The sequence below is a fragment of the Amphiprion ocellaris genome, chromosome 13 (assembly GCF_022539595.1).
Source record: "Amphiprion ocellaris isolate individual 3 ecotype Okinawa chromosome 13, ASM2253959v1, whole genome shotgun sequence".
Classification (NCBI taxonomy): Eukaryota; Metazoa; Chordata; class Actinopteri; family Pomacentridae; genus Amphiprion; species Amphiprion ocellaris.
Genome location: NC_072778.1, coordinates 31,690,438 through 31,704,911, shown reverse-complemented (window position 1 = coordinate 31,704,911; position 14,474 = coordinate 31,690,438). Strand labels below are relative to the sequence as shown.

Here is a 14,474-nt window from a genome sequence, read left to right as displayed (position 1 = left end):
AGGGACAACAGTACGTCCTCTTCTCTGCTTCTGATTAGACACAAGCACACACACACAGGTGCAAAGAAATGCAATACTGAGCACTGTGCGTAATGGTGATAATGTCCGCTAATGGTGTAATAATGTGAGACTGTGCTAATGACAATAATGATGCACCAGGAATAGACGCCTCCCAGAATAGAGCAGGGGATGGGTGTCATTAAACAGACTCCACACAAAGAGCCTTTGTTTGGTGTGTGCATGTGTGTGTGTGTGTTTGTGTGTGAGTGCTTCAGTAGCTGTGGTTTGAGGGATGCAGTGTGTTCCTGTTTTTTGGTTTTGTCAGGCGTCGTTGTTTACACATGCAAGGTGCATGTGCAAGTGGTCGCGTGTGCATGACTGTACCACGAACACCAAAAATCATATCGCATCATCATTTTGAATATCAAACACATTCATGCACAGTGTTGATTGCAACACATTGTATCATATGCAGAACATGCATGCTCACACGTACACAAAACCACTGATACAAACTTGAGTGTGCTGTAGCTTCTGAACAGTAAACGCTGTTCCAAATTTGCAACAACTCATGCAATAAAAACACGTGTCCACTTCTGTTTTTCAAGGCAGACGTGACTGTCAGCACCACTGCAAAACTAAATAAGCTCCAGCAACGCTCTCAAAATCTACACACAATAAAAAGTTGCAGCGCCGTTAAATCGTAAAAGTCTCTTATATTTACAGTGCTACGTGACAAACAGTATCTACGTTAACAGCAGTCCTATTTTGCAAGTATGATTTTACAGGTGCTGGTGGGTCTTTTGAGGAATGTAAGCTATTGCTAACCACATTGCAATAAATGCATTGGATGAGGTTAAAAAAAAAAAAAAAGTTAAACCTCACTAGACAAAATTAGAGCCAAAAGAAATACCTGAACACTCTTCCTTAGTGCTTTTGTACTGGAGGAGGCAGATGAATAGCAGGCAGCCTGTGGATCTTGTGTTTTGAAGTAAGGTCTTTCAAGGGAGAATGCTGCAGGCAGATGATTCCCATGACACTAGTCTTCTGTTAATAAATAAATCTCCTCTTGTTTTGTTGAACTACTGTGCACAAACACGAGCCCGTTTGTACTAAATCAGCCACAATAACTAAAGAAACACATTGGAAAACCTGCATCCAGTATTGGAAACACATTTATTCAGCTGTAGTTAAGTACAGTTTTGAAGTACTTGTATGTTACCCGAGTTTTTCCACTTTCTGCCACTTTACACTTCTACTCCACTGTTTATTTGAAAACTTTCACTGCATTGCAGATTCTGTGCAATAATGCATCTATTAACAAAGATATTATGATGTAACATTATTGATACAGAATAAACGTCAGTGGTCCCTCAGGGGAAATCCTATCCAAACTAGTTCAATGATTTTTCACCAGCTTCAGCATTAAAGTGGTGAGGATGTTATTGCATCAACAATTATAATCTAATAATATACTGCATACTGAGTACTTTGGATTCTGGTACTTTAAATATATTTGATGCTCATACTTTTTTGTACTTTTATGAAGTATAAATGTAAATGCATGACATTTACTTGAAACAGAGTATGTCTATACTATGGTATTAGTAGTTTTACTTATGCTTTGTGCATTTCTTTGGTGAATTGGTGAATAATTCGACTTTTTTTTTTTTTTTAAAGGATAAGAAAATAAATAAAAGTGCATGCGTGCAGTTGAATCGCATCCTCTCAGCAGTGGCGTAAGGATGATCGTGTCTGGGATGTGATGATGTGATTGGTTGTTCCTGCAGCCTCCCGGCCGACGGGTATAAACCCCCCTGCAGTCTGTCGGTGGATCAGAGCGCACGGCTCAGTCGGAACAGGGAGGAGAGGACTGGACACACCGGGAACTTTCACTCCTGGAACTCACTAAAACTGGTCATAAGACATCAGGCCGAGGAGAAGGGCTCTGCTGGAATATTGATCGGAAAAGTTTGTCCTTTTACGCATCACAGCACCGCGGTCCGGTGAGTCCAGTCAAGAGAGTGGTTTCGAATTCGATAGTGGCATGACCTCCGATTAAAGAAAATGTAAAAGTAACCACATGGTCTATCTATCTATCTATCTATCTATCTATCTATCTATCTATCTATCTATCTATCTATCTATCTATCTATCTATCTATCTATCTATCTATCTATCTATCAGTGCGTAAAAGTGTGGTTTTGGCACTGCGCGTCGAATCGAACCATATCACGTTTTCACTGATTGCAAGATGAATTATGCATGCAAAATGAGTCATTGTCTTCTTCACACGTCCTAGAACTTCATATCTAGTTAAACTCATCCAGTTCTTCGTTCTGCACTTGTTGAAACCTATTTAAAACCGATGTGTTGGACTGAAGTAGCCTCTGACCCGTAATCATCGTTAGGCAGATGAAAATGAGCGTTCCTCTCTGTGGCAGCTGACATTTTCAAATATCAGGATTGTTTACTTGTTGTTTTTGTTGTTGTCCGACATGGGCAGGATTTATTGTATATTTTCACTGCTCAGAGCACTAAACTGCAGAGAAACTCTGATAATGAAACCAAACGAATGAACTCTATCTTTGAAAACATTTCCTTGCATTTAGATTAAGAGGTGTTTTAAACAACATGGGTAAAATGCCAGAAACACCGCGCAGAAAATGAGTCAAACAAATACGTCATAAACTTTATTTAGGAAGGATTTGTTGCAGGATTACACAAAACCCCATTGGATTTTACAATTCATACAATTTGGAGTTTTTTTTTAGCAAATTGTGCAGACTGCTGCAGGAAATTATTGTGGTTGTGACGTTTTACAAACTTTAACCTGATTATTGCACTTTTGGTGCCAGCAAATTATCACACCAATTGCACAAAAGTAATAATCAAATAAGGCTGCCTCTTTCCTAAAGCTTAAAATGAAAATCACATGTTGTCCACATTCGATTAGGAGAACTTTTGCTGTGTGGAGCTCAGACTACTCAGAATCTGGAGCTTCCTATTCAAAATGGCACATATTTGGAAACAAAACATCAGTTTGTATAAGAGAAATAGATTTTATTATGTGGATAAGTTGATATTTGGAGTCATACTGTAGGTTTGGGGCAGTTATGTGCTGCTGGTGGTGAGGATGCTACGTCTTCTTGACATCTTTTACTGCCCCTCCTGCCTTCAGGTCACTCTCTTGACTCCTGCCCTCTCCGGCATTGTACGTCAGCTCTCACTCTTTCCTCTCCTCTGACTCTGCCTTTCCTGCGCTTTCCTTGTCCTCCCATTGTTCTTTGAAACACTACGGAAGATCGAGATATCAGTTTTCTTAATCTCGGCCTCTTGTTTCTTCCTGCATCTCTGTGTTTTGTTTTTGCTTTTTCACCTCCTTCATCTCCCACCCACGCTTCCATCATCTGACCAATGCAGTGTCCGTTCCACTTTCACTCTGCTGGTAGCCAACTTTCCACCGTCCTCTTTCTCAGATGTGGAGCCAGCAGAGGTCAGCGATGGTTTTCCAAAGCAGAATTCATCAGATTAAGAGGATCAGCCTAATTAAAACTCAGCTCTCCGATCTAATCAGACATGCCCGCTCTAATGTACCCTAATGAGCTGCCATGTTATACAACACAAAGGCGTCATTCACATGATAAAGAGGATATGTGCGGACGGTGGCCAAATTTTTCAAAACTGACTTCTTGTGATATGTGTGTGAGTTCATCCATGTGATTTTCTGTCTTTGTGAGTGTGAACAGAGCGAGCCAGTCTTTCTGAGCCAGTTGTCTTCGAGGGAGTTTGTGTATTTGTCTTTGTAGAAATGGGTCAGCATGAAATTTTACAACGTATTCTTAAATGTGATCTCTAAGAAGTAAAGTGCCTCTTTGCCCACAAGCCTTTTCCTTTGTAGACTTTGATATCAAGAGATTTGCACATGTGCTCAGAGATGGCAAATGTGTCCGTGCATGTGTCTCTGCAGATATTGTCGTCATAGGCAATCAGCCCATTTATCCTGAGACGCCCCTGGCCTTTCTGGGGGGTACACATGATACTTGAGAGGCTCCGACCAAAGTTAGAGTCCTCTGTCAGGGAAAGAAAGAATCTCTGTCTCTCTCAGCAGACACACAGAAACGTTGTTCCTCATCTAACCTCAGTTATCACTATTCCGTCTGTCCTGCTCAGTTTTGTTTCGCCGCCCTTACAATTGATTTTACTGCTCTGTTTTCATCGCACAAAAATGTTCTCATTGCAGTGATCGCATGTGCTGATAAACCTCTTATCATATATTATTATTTAACTGCCTGCTGTTTGAATCATCTCTGTGTTAACGATGACATTAACTGTGCTGCCTTTCAACGGGCTGCTTGACATGAAGTGGGATCAGGTTCAATACAAGTTTGGCTCACTGGTGCTAGGTGCTTTTCCTCTTATTTCATTGAATGTCAAATTGTCTGTGATTGCTAAACATTTTTTTGTGGTTGTCAACAAATTAAATTAGCAAACAAAATACAGATGCAGCATGCAGATGTTCTTCTTTTCTGACTCAGAGAATAAAAATTACAGGCCTCATTTCCTATTGTTCTGGCTCGTTTAGATTCAACAAACTTTGCATATGAAGTTTTTCAAGTGTTCAGATTGTCACACTTCTGAGTTATTCCACAGCCTGGTCAGGTGTGACTTTAAAGAACAATGATCAGATAGTGACCGGGGCACAGAGCAGTCGCTAGGAAAGACCAACTTAAAATGCAGCTTTATTAAGAGAACAACTTCCACCATATCGTCTAAGAAATCATTTCAGACAACTCTGGAAGTCCTGTCCTCTAAAATGTCCACCAGCTTCACTCGACTTCTTCAGAAACAGTGGGACAACATTCCTTAAGTCGTCATCAACAACCACATTAACTCTATGAGTTACGATCCCATTCTCCATCTGCCCATTATAATTTCCAATACAGTGCACACTTGGTTGTTTCACGATGTTCATTCTGTTGTAGAGATGTTTGAAAAACAAATGTTTATTGCACTGTGTTATAAAGAATGAAATTAAAATATTGCATGCTGCGTTTCTATTATTTGCTTATCACAGACAGCATTATTAGCAACCAAGTCAAGATGAAACAAACTTCCTGTCCTGGAAATTTATCGTCAAATTCAGAAAACACAAAAGACTTTGCTGGGTTGTTGGCAGTTTTATATTGTATACAATATGGAGAATACAGAGTTTGTCCAGATTCTTAAAGAAGTACAAATCAACAGCCTTTTATAGTGAACAGACAGTCTGAAATTCCTTTTTTACTGGCCACTATACCTAGATGTAAATGTAACCCCGGGATCAGTTCATACCCTAAAGCTATTAGCTGTGAGAGGGTTCTTGTGCAAAGCTAAGAGTTAAAATAAGACAGTAAAAAGACAGACGTAGCAAAGCCTGATAATAAATACATAAATCATAGTGCAGACACCCAATAAAATCTTACAGACATATGGATTATAGCATTTATCATCTTAGCTGCTAAACACAAACAACTGAAGCTGATGGGAATATTTTTAGTTTTCTACTGGAAAATTTTAAACTTTTACCCTGAATGAACTTAAAAATATGTAATAAAAGTGCTGACAGTTCTTCCAATAGTGTCATTGTAGTTTCACTTAATAACATAAAGACGAACCTCAGACTGAAAAATCATCGGATAGACCATTAGGACACCATGAATCTTGTGCATTCAACAGAATGAGAGAAAAATGTGGTCTGTTGGTCAAAGTCAGAAGTCGTTAGGATTCAGCTTCTGGGGGCCATGAATGTCATTAATCTAGTTAATACTTGCAGAGACACCTGAGTCTGGACTGACACACCATCACTGCCATTTCTAGAGCAATTTTCTCCTCAGCATGTATCTGTAAAGCTTTGTCAGTTTCTCCCTGCTGCCCTGTTCTTTCTCCTCTTCACCCTCACCAGTCGAAGCTAGTGGCCACTCTACGTCAGCCTGGATCTGCCGGAGCTTTCTTAACCTTTCAATGGAGTTTTTTGTACCCACAAAGCTTGCTCAAAGGGAATTATTGGATTATTTGGGTTTCCCCCCTATAATATAACATTGAACTTTTGTATGTATAAAAACTGCCCTGAGATGACTTAAGTTTTGAAGTGGCACCATATAAATTGAACTGAACAGAAAGCTCTTATGTTCATTTTGCTAAATTCAAGCCACAAGTTCTCTGTGACATGATGGTTCATCTGTTTTCTGTACAGAACTAAACAGTCGTGGACTTGGACCTCCGCTGCCAGGCCTGAAGCGTGACCCCAGTGCGTGGATGTGAGTTCCTTTGAGTGTGCTTTAAACAGCTTTGTTCCATTGAGTGAGCCGACATCTTGTGAGGATGAGGGCTGTCGCACTGTTGTGTCTTTTCATGGCCGTGGAGGTCAGAGCCTCCAGGTTCATCCGTGACTCCCAGGGTTCGCCCGAAGCTCTAGAACCCCTCAAGAGCAACACTTCGGCTCTGATTCCACCTCCACAGCCGGGCCGACCGCGAAACTCCTTCCCCCCCATGTGCGTAAAGCCTACGGAGATCAAGCACGCCTTCAAGTACGTGAACACCATCATATCCTGCCTGATCTTCGTGGTGGGGATCATCGGCAACTCAACGCTGCTCAGGATCATATATAAGAACAAGTGCATGAGGAACGGACCCAATGTTCTGATTGGCAGCCTGGCACTGGGGGACCTGCTTTATATCATCATCGCCATCCCCATCAATGTGTTCAAGGTAAACACCTTTAATCTGCCTGCAGCGTTTGTTCATTTTGCCGTACATAGTGAATGATCTCAGCCAGGTCTGTGGATTAAAAACACTATTTATAGTGATAAGATGCAGATGATATAAAATATTGATTCAACAACAATTACACAGGCTTGTCTAATTTAGCAACACTTATCTAAAGCAATTTCCGTGACCATTTATTTCACACATTTATAGCGCCTTTGTTGGCACCTCCTGTGGTTATGTTTGTGTGATTTATTAGTTTGTTGCTGTGGTTTACGTCTGGTTTTTATTGGTTTTATTGACTGTTTTTCCTACCTAGACTGAAATTTAAACCAAAACATAACTCATTGAAGGCAGATGCTAAGAGTTGTATTAGGATTTTCGGACAAATGTCTTTTGATCTCTTGCCTTGCGTTTGCAAAGTGAAGCTATCCAGCTGGGTCAGTCATAATAAGTAAGCCAGTCACAAATGACAGAACCAAAACAGTGCTTAAACTTCTTTTTTCCACATCTGATAGGATTCATGTTAATTAAATGAAGTTGAAATGCTGCTTTACTGCAACAGTTGCCCCGATTCAGGTTTCTTTCATCCTGCATTTCTAGATTAAGGAGTGACATAGGAGTATTGTTAAACATGTCGATAGAATGAAGATGCGTTTCAAGACATTAATGAGAATTAATGAGGAAATCTGGAAGGTCACACAAGCTCTGATTGTTTCAGGAAACTAGAGACAATGCTGTAGGTTAGTATGAGCACTTCCCTCATCATTCTGATTTGTTGTTAAATAGACTCTCCTGACCCTGAACAGAACTCGTCTCCTCTGGGAGAAGAACTTCAGCCACAGTCTGTTGTTATAGCTGCTCATTAATGATGGAAAACATGAGGAAGAAAGGACCTCCAAATGAACCTCAAAGAGGTCTGTCTGTGTTTACACAGATGAACCTTCTGAAGTTTCTCTCATCACAAATCTGTTTCCTCTCGTTCCTCCTGCGTTGTTTGTCTGCAGCTGATAGCAGAGGACTGGCCGTTTGGGGTGTACGTCTGTAAGTTGATGCCGTTCATCCAGAAGGCCTCGGTGGGAATCACTGTCCTCAGCCTGTGTGCGCTCAGCATTGACCGGTGAGGACACCAATACGCCACATGAACACACAGACACGAGATGTGTTACTGTTGAAAGCGGCTAATGCACTCTGTGTCCTGTTTGTGCAGTTACCATGCAGTCACGTCTTGGAGCAGGGTGAAGGGGATGGGGATCCCTCTGTGGAAAGCAGTGGAGGTGACACTGATCTGGCTGGTTGCTGTGGTGCTGGCAGTCCCCGAGGCGCTGGCGTTCGACATGCTGGAGATGCCATATAGAGGCAACAAGCTGCGCATCTGCCTGCTGCATCCAGAACAGACCACCAGCTTCATGAAGGTAAGACATGCTAGAGGAGGTGGAAGGAGTGTGTCCAGGCCCTCACATCACAATGATAGGCTGACAGAATGTCAGGGAGTGGAATAAAAGCAGCACTTACTGTGAAGTCCAAGAGCTACATAATAGAGAGGTGTGCTTATAGAGATCAGTAGCTGTCATTTGGCTACTACTTTTTTTTTTTTTGCCCCTGTCACATTTTTAGTCACTGTAGGCTCATTTCACTACATTATAAAGTCCTGGACCTCTATGGAAACAGCACAACCATGGCTAGAATTAGAGAGGTCTCAGAAATGCATTCTGTGCAGTATGACAAAGTTATAATGCCATAAATCCTAAAAAGAAAACAGGAGTCGAATTTCTTTGATTATTCATTTTACAAAAAATATAAAAACCTGGAATCAATATGGACAAGATTTTTCCAGCTGTCCACAGGTGTTATTAATACTGAAAAAATGGTGATATTTTACTATGTACATTTTTATATTGTTTCCATTTGTCCACTTTGTGTAACACTGTCACCAGTGAAGCTGAAAAGTCCCTGAATTTTTGTCACACAACTGTTAGTCAATACTGGTCAGATTGGCCGAGGAGCATAGATTTTTTTTTTAACTTAATCTGTTTAAGTTACTTTTTATATAATTTTTGACCATTTTTTAATTTTAGCAGTTTTAAGCTTATTTTATTTGGTTCGTTTTCCCAGCTTAACTATACATTACGCATGATTATTTTATGGACCATCGGAATGTTGAAATCTCAAAATTTTTTTCTCTTTACAGTTTCTGGTTCTAATACGCTGCGTGATTTTGCCAATATTTTAAAATATTAAAAAATAAAATAACATTAACAGGATATTGGAGTCAACATTAATGGTAATATTTTAACATGTTACACAATCTATGCAAAAAATGTACACAAGTTAAAAAACAAGAAGGAAATTTGTGCGTATAAACATGATAAACCCAAACAGCTGAGGGAGCTTTTATCTTTCTTTGACGTACGATCAGAACAAGTTCAGTTTGGCAGTGCACAATTTTTTTTATCACTTCTAAATATTTAATGGGGATGTTGTCCAAAAAATACATGGTGAAAATTATCCTGCAGGGTGTTTTACATCTACCTGTACTGGGCTGAGTGCAGTGAAAAGAAAAAGACACTTGGATTTTGATCAGCAATGTTACTTTCATGAACAAATCTCAACAGAATGGTTCACTTCAAAGGAGAAGCATCCGGACAGCAACAATACAATTCTCTTCAAACAGGATCTCTTTTTTCTCAGCCGGGAAGTAATTAGCGATATCAAAAAATTCAGGATGATACACTGTAGGCAAAATTTGTGAATGTTTCTCATAATGTTCATGGTTGATTCAGGCAGACAGGAAGGCAGGAATTATGAAGACATTTCCAATATGTGGCTTTAATCAATTCAGAAGAGAGGAACAGTACTCTGCCAAGGCTGCTTAGTTGTTGTATCATTTCCAACAGATGAAATCTTTAATAAAAAATAACTTTCTTTTAAAAGAAAGTTAAAGACTCACCTTTTTAATCAGGCTTTTAACTAACCTTTTAAATCCTTCTTATGTTCTTATCATTCTCTATTTATTATCTTATGTATTTTTATTCTTTTAACTTTTAACCTTTTTACTTATCTTACAGGTCTTTTATTCTATCTTGTAGTTTTAAATTTTTAGTTCTTTAACTCCAGTCCCGATAAGTCCGCAGCGGTGAATTTGTAGTAGGATCGTAATCATGTGATCGTCAGCACCTTCCCCAAATCCGTTTGTCCATTTTTGAGTAATGTTGCTAACAGACAGACAGACAAATGTATGCTGATCGTCACATACCTCCGCCGTGTTCCTTGGTGGAGTAATAAAGCAGCTTTGTCTTTTAATGTGTAATTTGTCACATCATTCACACTGAGCTGTGCTGAACTTCTGCAGAACTTTGTTCCCACACGAGTGCGTTCATGCTGCAGACTGTATTAGGCTGCAGATCAGACGTGTCAGTCTAAGTTCCAGCTGTGTAATTCAATAGAAATACTGAGGTTCCGTAGTTCAGAAACTGGTGCCAAAGAAATGCTGTGTACACTTAAACAGATATTGATTTTGGAAAGTGCATATCTTTCCAGGTGGCTAAAATATGTCTTTCTGCCAACCCTGTTTACAGCATTGCTTAGCTTCCTGCCAGAAGTCCTGTCTGCTTTTTCAAACTGGTGGGGCTGAAGACTGGAGATTCATTCTTTGTAATAAACTGACTATGCACAATTATCTCATGGGACCCACTTCAAAGAAACCAAACAGTCCCTTTAATCAGGGAAATGTCTTCAGTTCAGCCAAAAAGAATTTTTCCTAAATGCCAGATAAGTACAAGAGAGAGACAGAAGTTGTTCCAAAACATCAAAACCTAATTTACGGTATTTGTACCAATTTTCATGTAAATTTTTTTTGCCTTAAATGGCAAAAAAGTACAAGAGAAATAATGTGGTTCCAAATCACAGAAAGTCTAAACCAAATTTAAGGTTTATGTATTAATTGTGAAGTTCTGGAAGGGTTCTAAAATCTTGGATATTTATAACGCCTACAGTCCTATATTGGTATTTATCTTTTATCTAACTGGGCCCTTTTCTTCTGAAGCACTACCGGGAGGTCAAAGATTGGTGGCTGTTTGGCTTCTATTTCTGCTTCCCACTGGCCTGCACTGGAATCTTCTACACGCTTATGTCCTGTGAGATGCTCAGTCGCAAAAAAGGCATGAGGATCGCGCTCAATGACCACATGAAACAGGTATACATGTGAATGCCAGCTAATTCAGAAGCACTTAGAGGGATGGTTACGCTCAGTAGAGTCAATGTTTTTCTTTGTGTGTGTTTGGTGTAGCGGAGGGAAGTAGCGAAGACAGTGTTCTGCCTGGTGCTGATTTTTGCTTTCTGCTGGCTGCCCCTTCATCTCAGCCGCATTCTGAAGAAAACAATCTACGACCAAAATGACCCCAACCGTTGCGAGCTGCTCAGGTAGGCATGCAGATAACCGGCACAGTTAGAGTAAAAAACGTCATGAGAACCCATTGTTCTGCAATGTGCGACTTCCTCTTCCATTTCTTCTTCACTAAACTTTGCCCTTTTCTCCGCCAGCTTCCTCTTGGTGATGGATTACATCGGAATCAACATGGCCTCTTTAAACTCCTGCATTAACCCGATTGCCCTCTACTTTGTCAGCCAGAAGTTTAAAAATTGTTTCCAGGTAAGAGGGGACACACTTTCACGGAAAATAGGATATTTATTGAAATTGCAGTTAACAAAAAGCTGTGTTGCTGTTTTGTAGTCTTGCCTGTGCTGCTGGTGCTACAGATCGTCTCCTCTTCGTGAACGAGGCTCTGGAGGACGCTGGAAGGGCTCCTGCCACGGAAACGGACTGGATCGTTCCAGCTCCCGCTCCAGCTACAGTCAGAAATACACAAGCTCTTCATAAACACCCACACGGATTGCGAATTGTTCTACCAAACCAACGTTCCCTTTGTCAGCTCCCGTCGTGGAGAATCTGCTACGTCACTGCCAACATATCAGATCTGAGTCAGGAGGGTAAAAAATACTTCTGCAGGACTCACTGGAGACTGAAAGACTCAGAGATCAACCCAAACTGCTGAATGAAATAACAGGACTGTGCCTTGTCCAGGTTTTAACGCTTAAAGCTATAATGAAACCACAAAAATGTGTTCATTCTTCAACCCTGAGGCTCATGTAGTGGACTTAAAGGCTCTCAGTGGACCATATACATTTATAAAGAATGTTTATTCAAGCTACTTGTAAATTTATGTACAGTATTATTTACATGTAGAGTGCAGACTTATGGCTATATCTCGACTTAGTGCTTCATGTATGGATAAGCACTGATAAATACTACCTGTTGAAGCTTTAATACCTCACGGTGGAAAGCTAGAGGGAAACTGTGACCCTGAGTGTTGTTTCGAAAGTTGCATTTTTTTTTAACTAAAATGCACATTTGTGTCTCTGCATACAAGATAAGTTGATTACCTGACAATCAGTTGCAGGTTGTCACTGCTCAAAGCCCACGAGTGACATCATACCAGAGTGAAATGAGCCCCACTGTTTATCTTCCAGCCATGTGGAGAGTCAAGCATTGGGAATCTTTTAATCTGGAGATCATCATTGCTTTAAGTCATGTGGAGGGCAGCTGTTGACTGAGAACACTAACAAACACCAGACGATTCCTGTCATGCCACATTATTAGTTCTTTTATTGTTGCAGTACTCTTGTTTTATGTTTCATTGGTCTCTGTTCACACTGTGTATCAAATCTTAACTCGTCTCTTACAATGTAGCTTCTATTTTTCTACGAAAATATCACAAAACCAGCGTTGAATATTTCACCTCCACTGAGGCGTGGTGGTGTCACAAAGCTTTTCCTATGGCTGGAAATTCCTCTGAAAATTACTTCTAATGAGCTGCTTAAGGAAGACGTGTTTTTAGTTTACCCATTTATATGCTTTAGGAATGAAAATGTTAAAAATGAGTGTTTCAGCTGAGATTAAATTACTTTAACTACATTTGGATCATAGAAATTATATATATATATATGTGTGTTTGTGTGTGTGTGTGTGTGTGTGTGTGTGTGTGTGTGTGTGTGTGTGTGTGTGTGTGTGTGTGTGTGTGTGTGTGTGTGTGTGTGTGTGTGTGTGTGTGTGTACAATGATGCACCTAACAGCTAGTTATGGTGTTTGGCATGTAGAAGATACTGAGCAGGACCAGCTGATTCTGATTTTGTATCAAGATGAGAAGGGGATACGAGCTAAGTGATATTGTTGGGAAACAGATGGCAGGAGCTTCAGTCACAAACACTGTTTAACTGGCTAGTGTTCCAATAGGCGCTCTGATTAAAGGATCGCAGCGACTGAAATTGGGGGACGTGATCATACTATCAGCAAGAACAGTACGTCAACACTGACATAGAGAGGGATAGTATAGTAGGGTTGCAGTCGATAAACCCCTAACTGCAAAGATGAATGCATATTTAAGAGTTCAGTGATGCAAAAACCAGATGTGCCAGTCCACAGAGATGTGGAAAAGGCGATATGGTCAGATGAGTCATCCATTGTCATACGGTTTTGAATGCTTGACTCCTACAAGGGGATGTAGGATCTGGTCGTTCTGGTATGTCATGGGGGGCATTTTGCTGACCTCCTTAGATGGAACGGTCAATGCAGATCATTACAAAGTTGTTCTCAGTGAGTTGGTGAGTGGGCACAAAGGGTCACTAAATTGTTTAGTAGAAACCGTTGCGAATCCTTCACAGTCTCCACATCTCAACCCAGTTGAACATCAATAGGAAGTTTTTGACTGACATGTGCTATCCTCCACCATCATCAACGCACCACATGAGGAAATACATTTCGAAAGAATGGTGTTCACCCCTCCAGCAGAGTTCCAGAGACTTGGAGAACTTGGAGACTAAGGAGCATTGAAGCTATTCTGATGGCACATGGTAGCCCAACAACTTACCAAGAAGCATTATATTGGTTTTCCTTTAATTTGTCATATATGCTTTTATTAAATATAGTGAAATTCAAGATATGTAACTAAATTAACGTGTTTAACTGATATCATCTGTGAAGGAGATTTGCAGGCAAAGAATCTTGTAAGAAATAAGAAATGAAATATTTGAGAAAGAGAGAAAGGTTTCCCTTTATTTATGTTAGTCATTTCAGACTTAGGGTAGTAAGAGAGACCAGCAAGTGATAAGTAGCTACAGACTCGTGAGAAATCCTGTCAGTGCCAAAGCAGCAAGACATTTGTCTTCATTGTAATGTGGGAAAGTAAGAGCCTATACAAGCTCAGGATTTTCATCATCTTCTACTTTTTTAATTTGCTCTCAGTGCACCATGAAAAAACACTATTACAAGAGCAGCCTGATAAAACATGTTTGTGCTGAGATCAGACAATGTGTTTATTCATACAGAAGCGACAAAAATAGAGTAGATCTGCGTTTATTATGCTATTGCTTGGATACAGAATTTCCGTTGCCACCGTGTTAAGAGTTTGCAATATCAGCTGATCGTACAGAATGTGACTCATTAAACTCATATCTATTTATGACATCTTCGTCCTGGTTGGAGCTGAATCCAAAAGCAACTGTGTGCTGGAAGCTCAGAGCAGCTTTATGAGTGTCTTCATCGAGGGACCACCAAGTTAAAACCTGTAGCAGTAATTCTGAAGTTGAAGATATATGTGACTATTGTCCCTTTACATTTATACTGTACTTATTTGTTCAGAGAATGCAGTAATAAATATTATTTTATAGCA

The 14,474-nt window shown here is 40.1% G+C and overlaps 1 protein-coding gene across 1 annotated transcript; it reads left to right on the top strand.

The window, feature by feature from the left end:
* The first annotated feature begins 1,828 nt into the window (after positions 1-1,828).
* Positions 1,829-14,474, top strand: LOC111569868 (endothelin receptor type B-like). The gene is made up of 8 exons (XM_023272288.3): positions 1,829-2,006; positions 6,236-6,750; positions 7,755-7,867; positions 7,958-8,162; positions 10,793-10,942; positions 11,036-11,169; positions 11,290-11,398; positions 11,480-14,474. Exons 2-8 carry the CDS (start codon positions 6,364-6,366, stop codon positions 11,624-11,626), a joined length of 1,245 nt encoding a protein of 414 aa, XP_023128056.2. The 5' UTR covers positions 1,829-2,006; positions 6,236-6,363; the 3' UTR covers positions 11,627-14,474.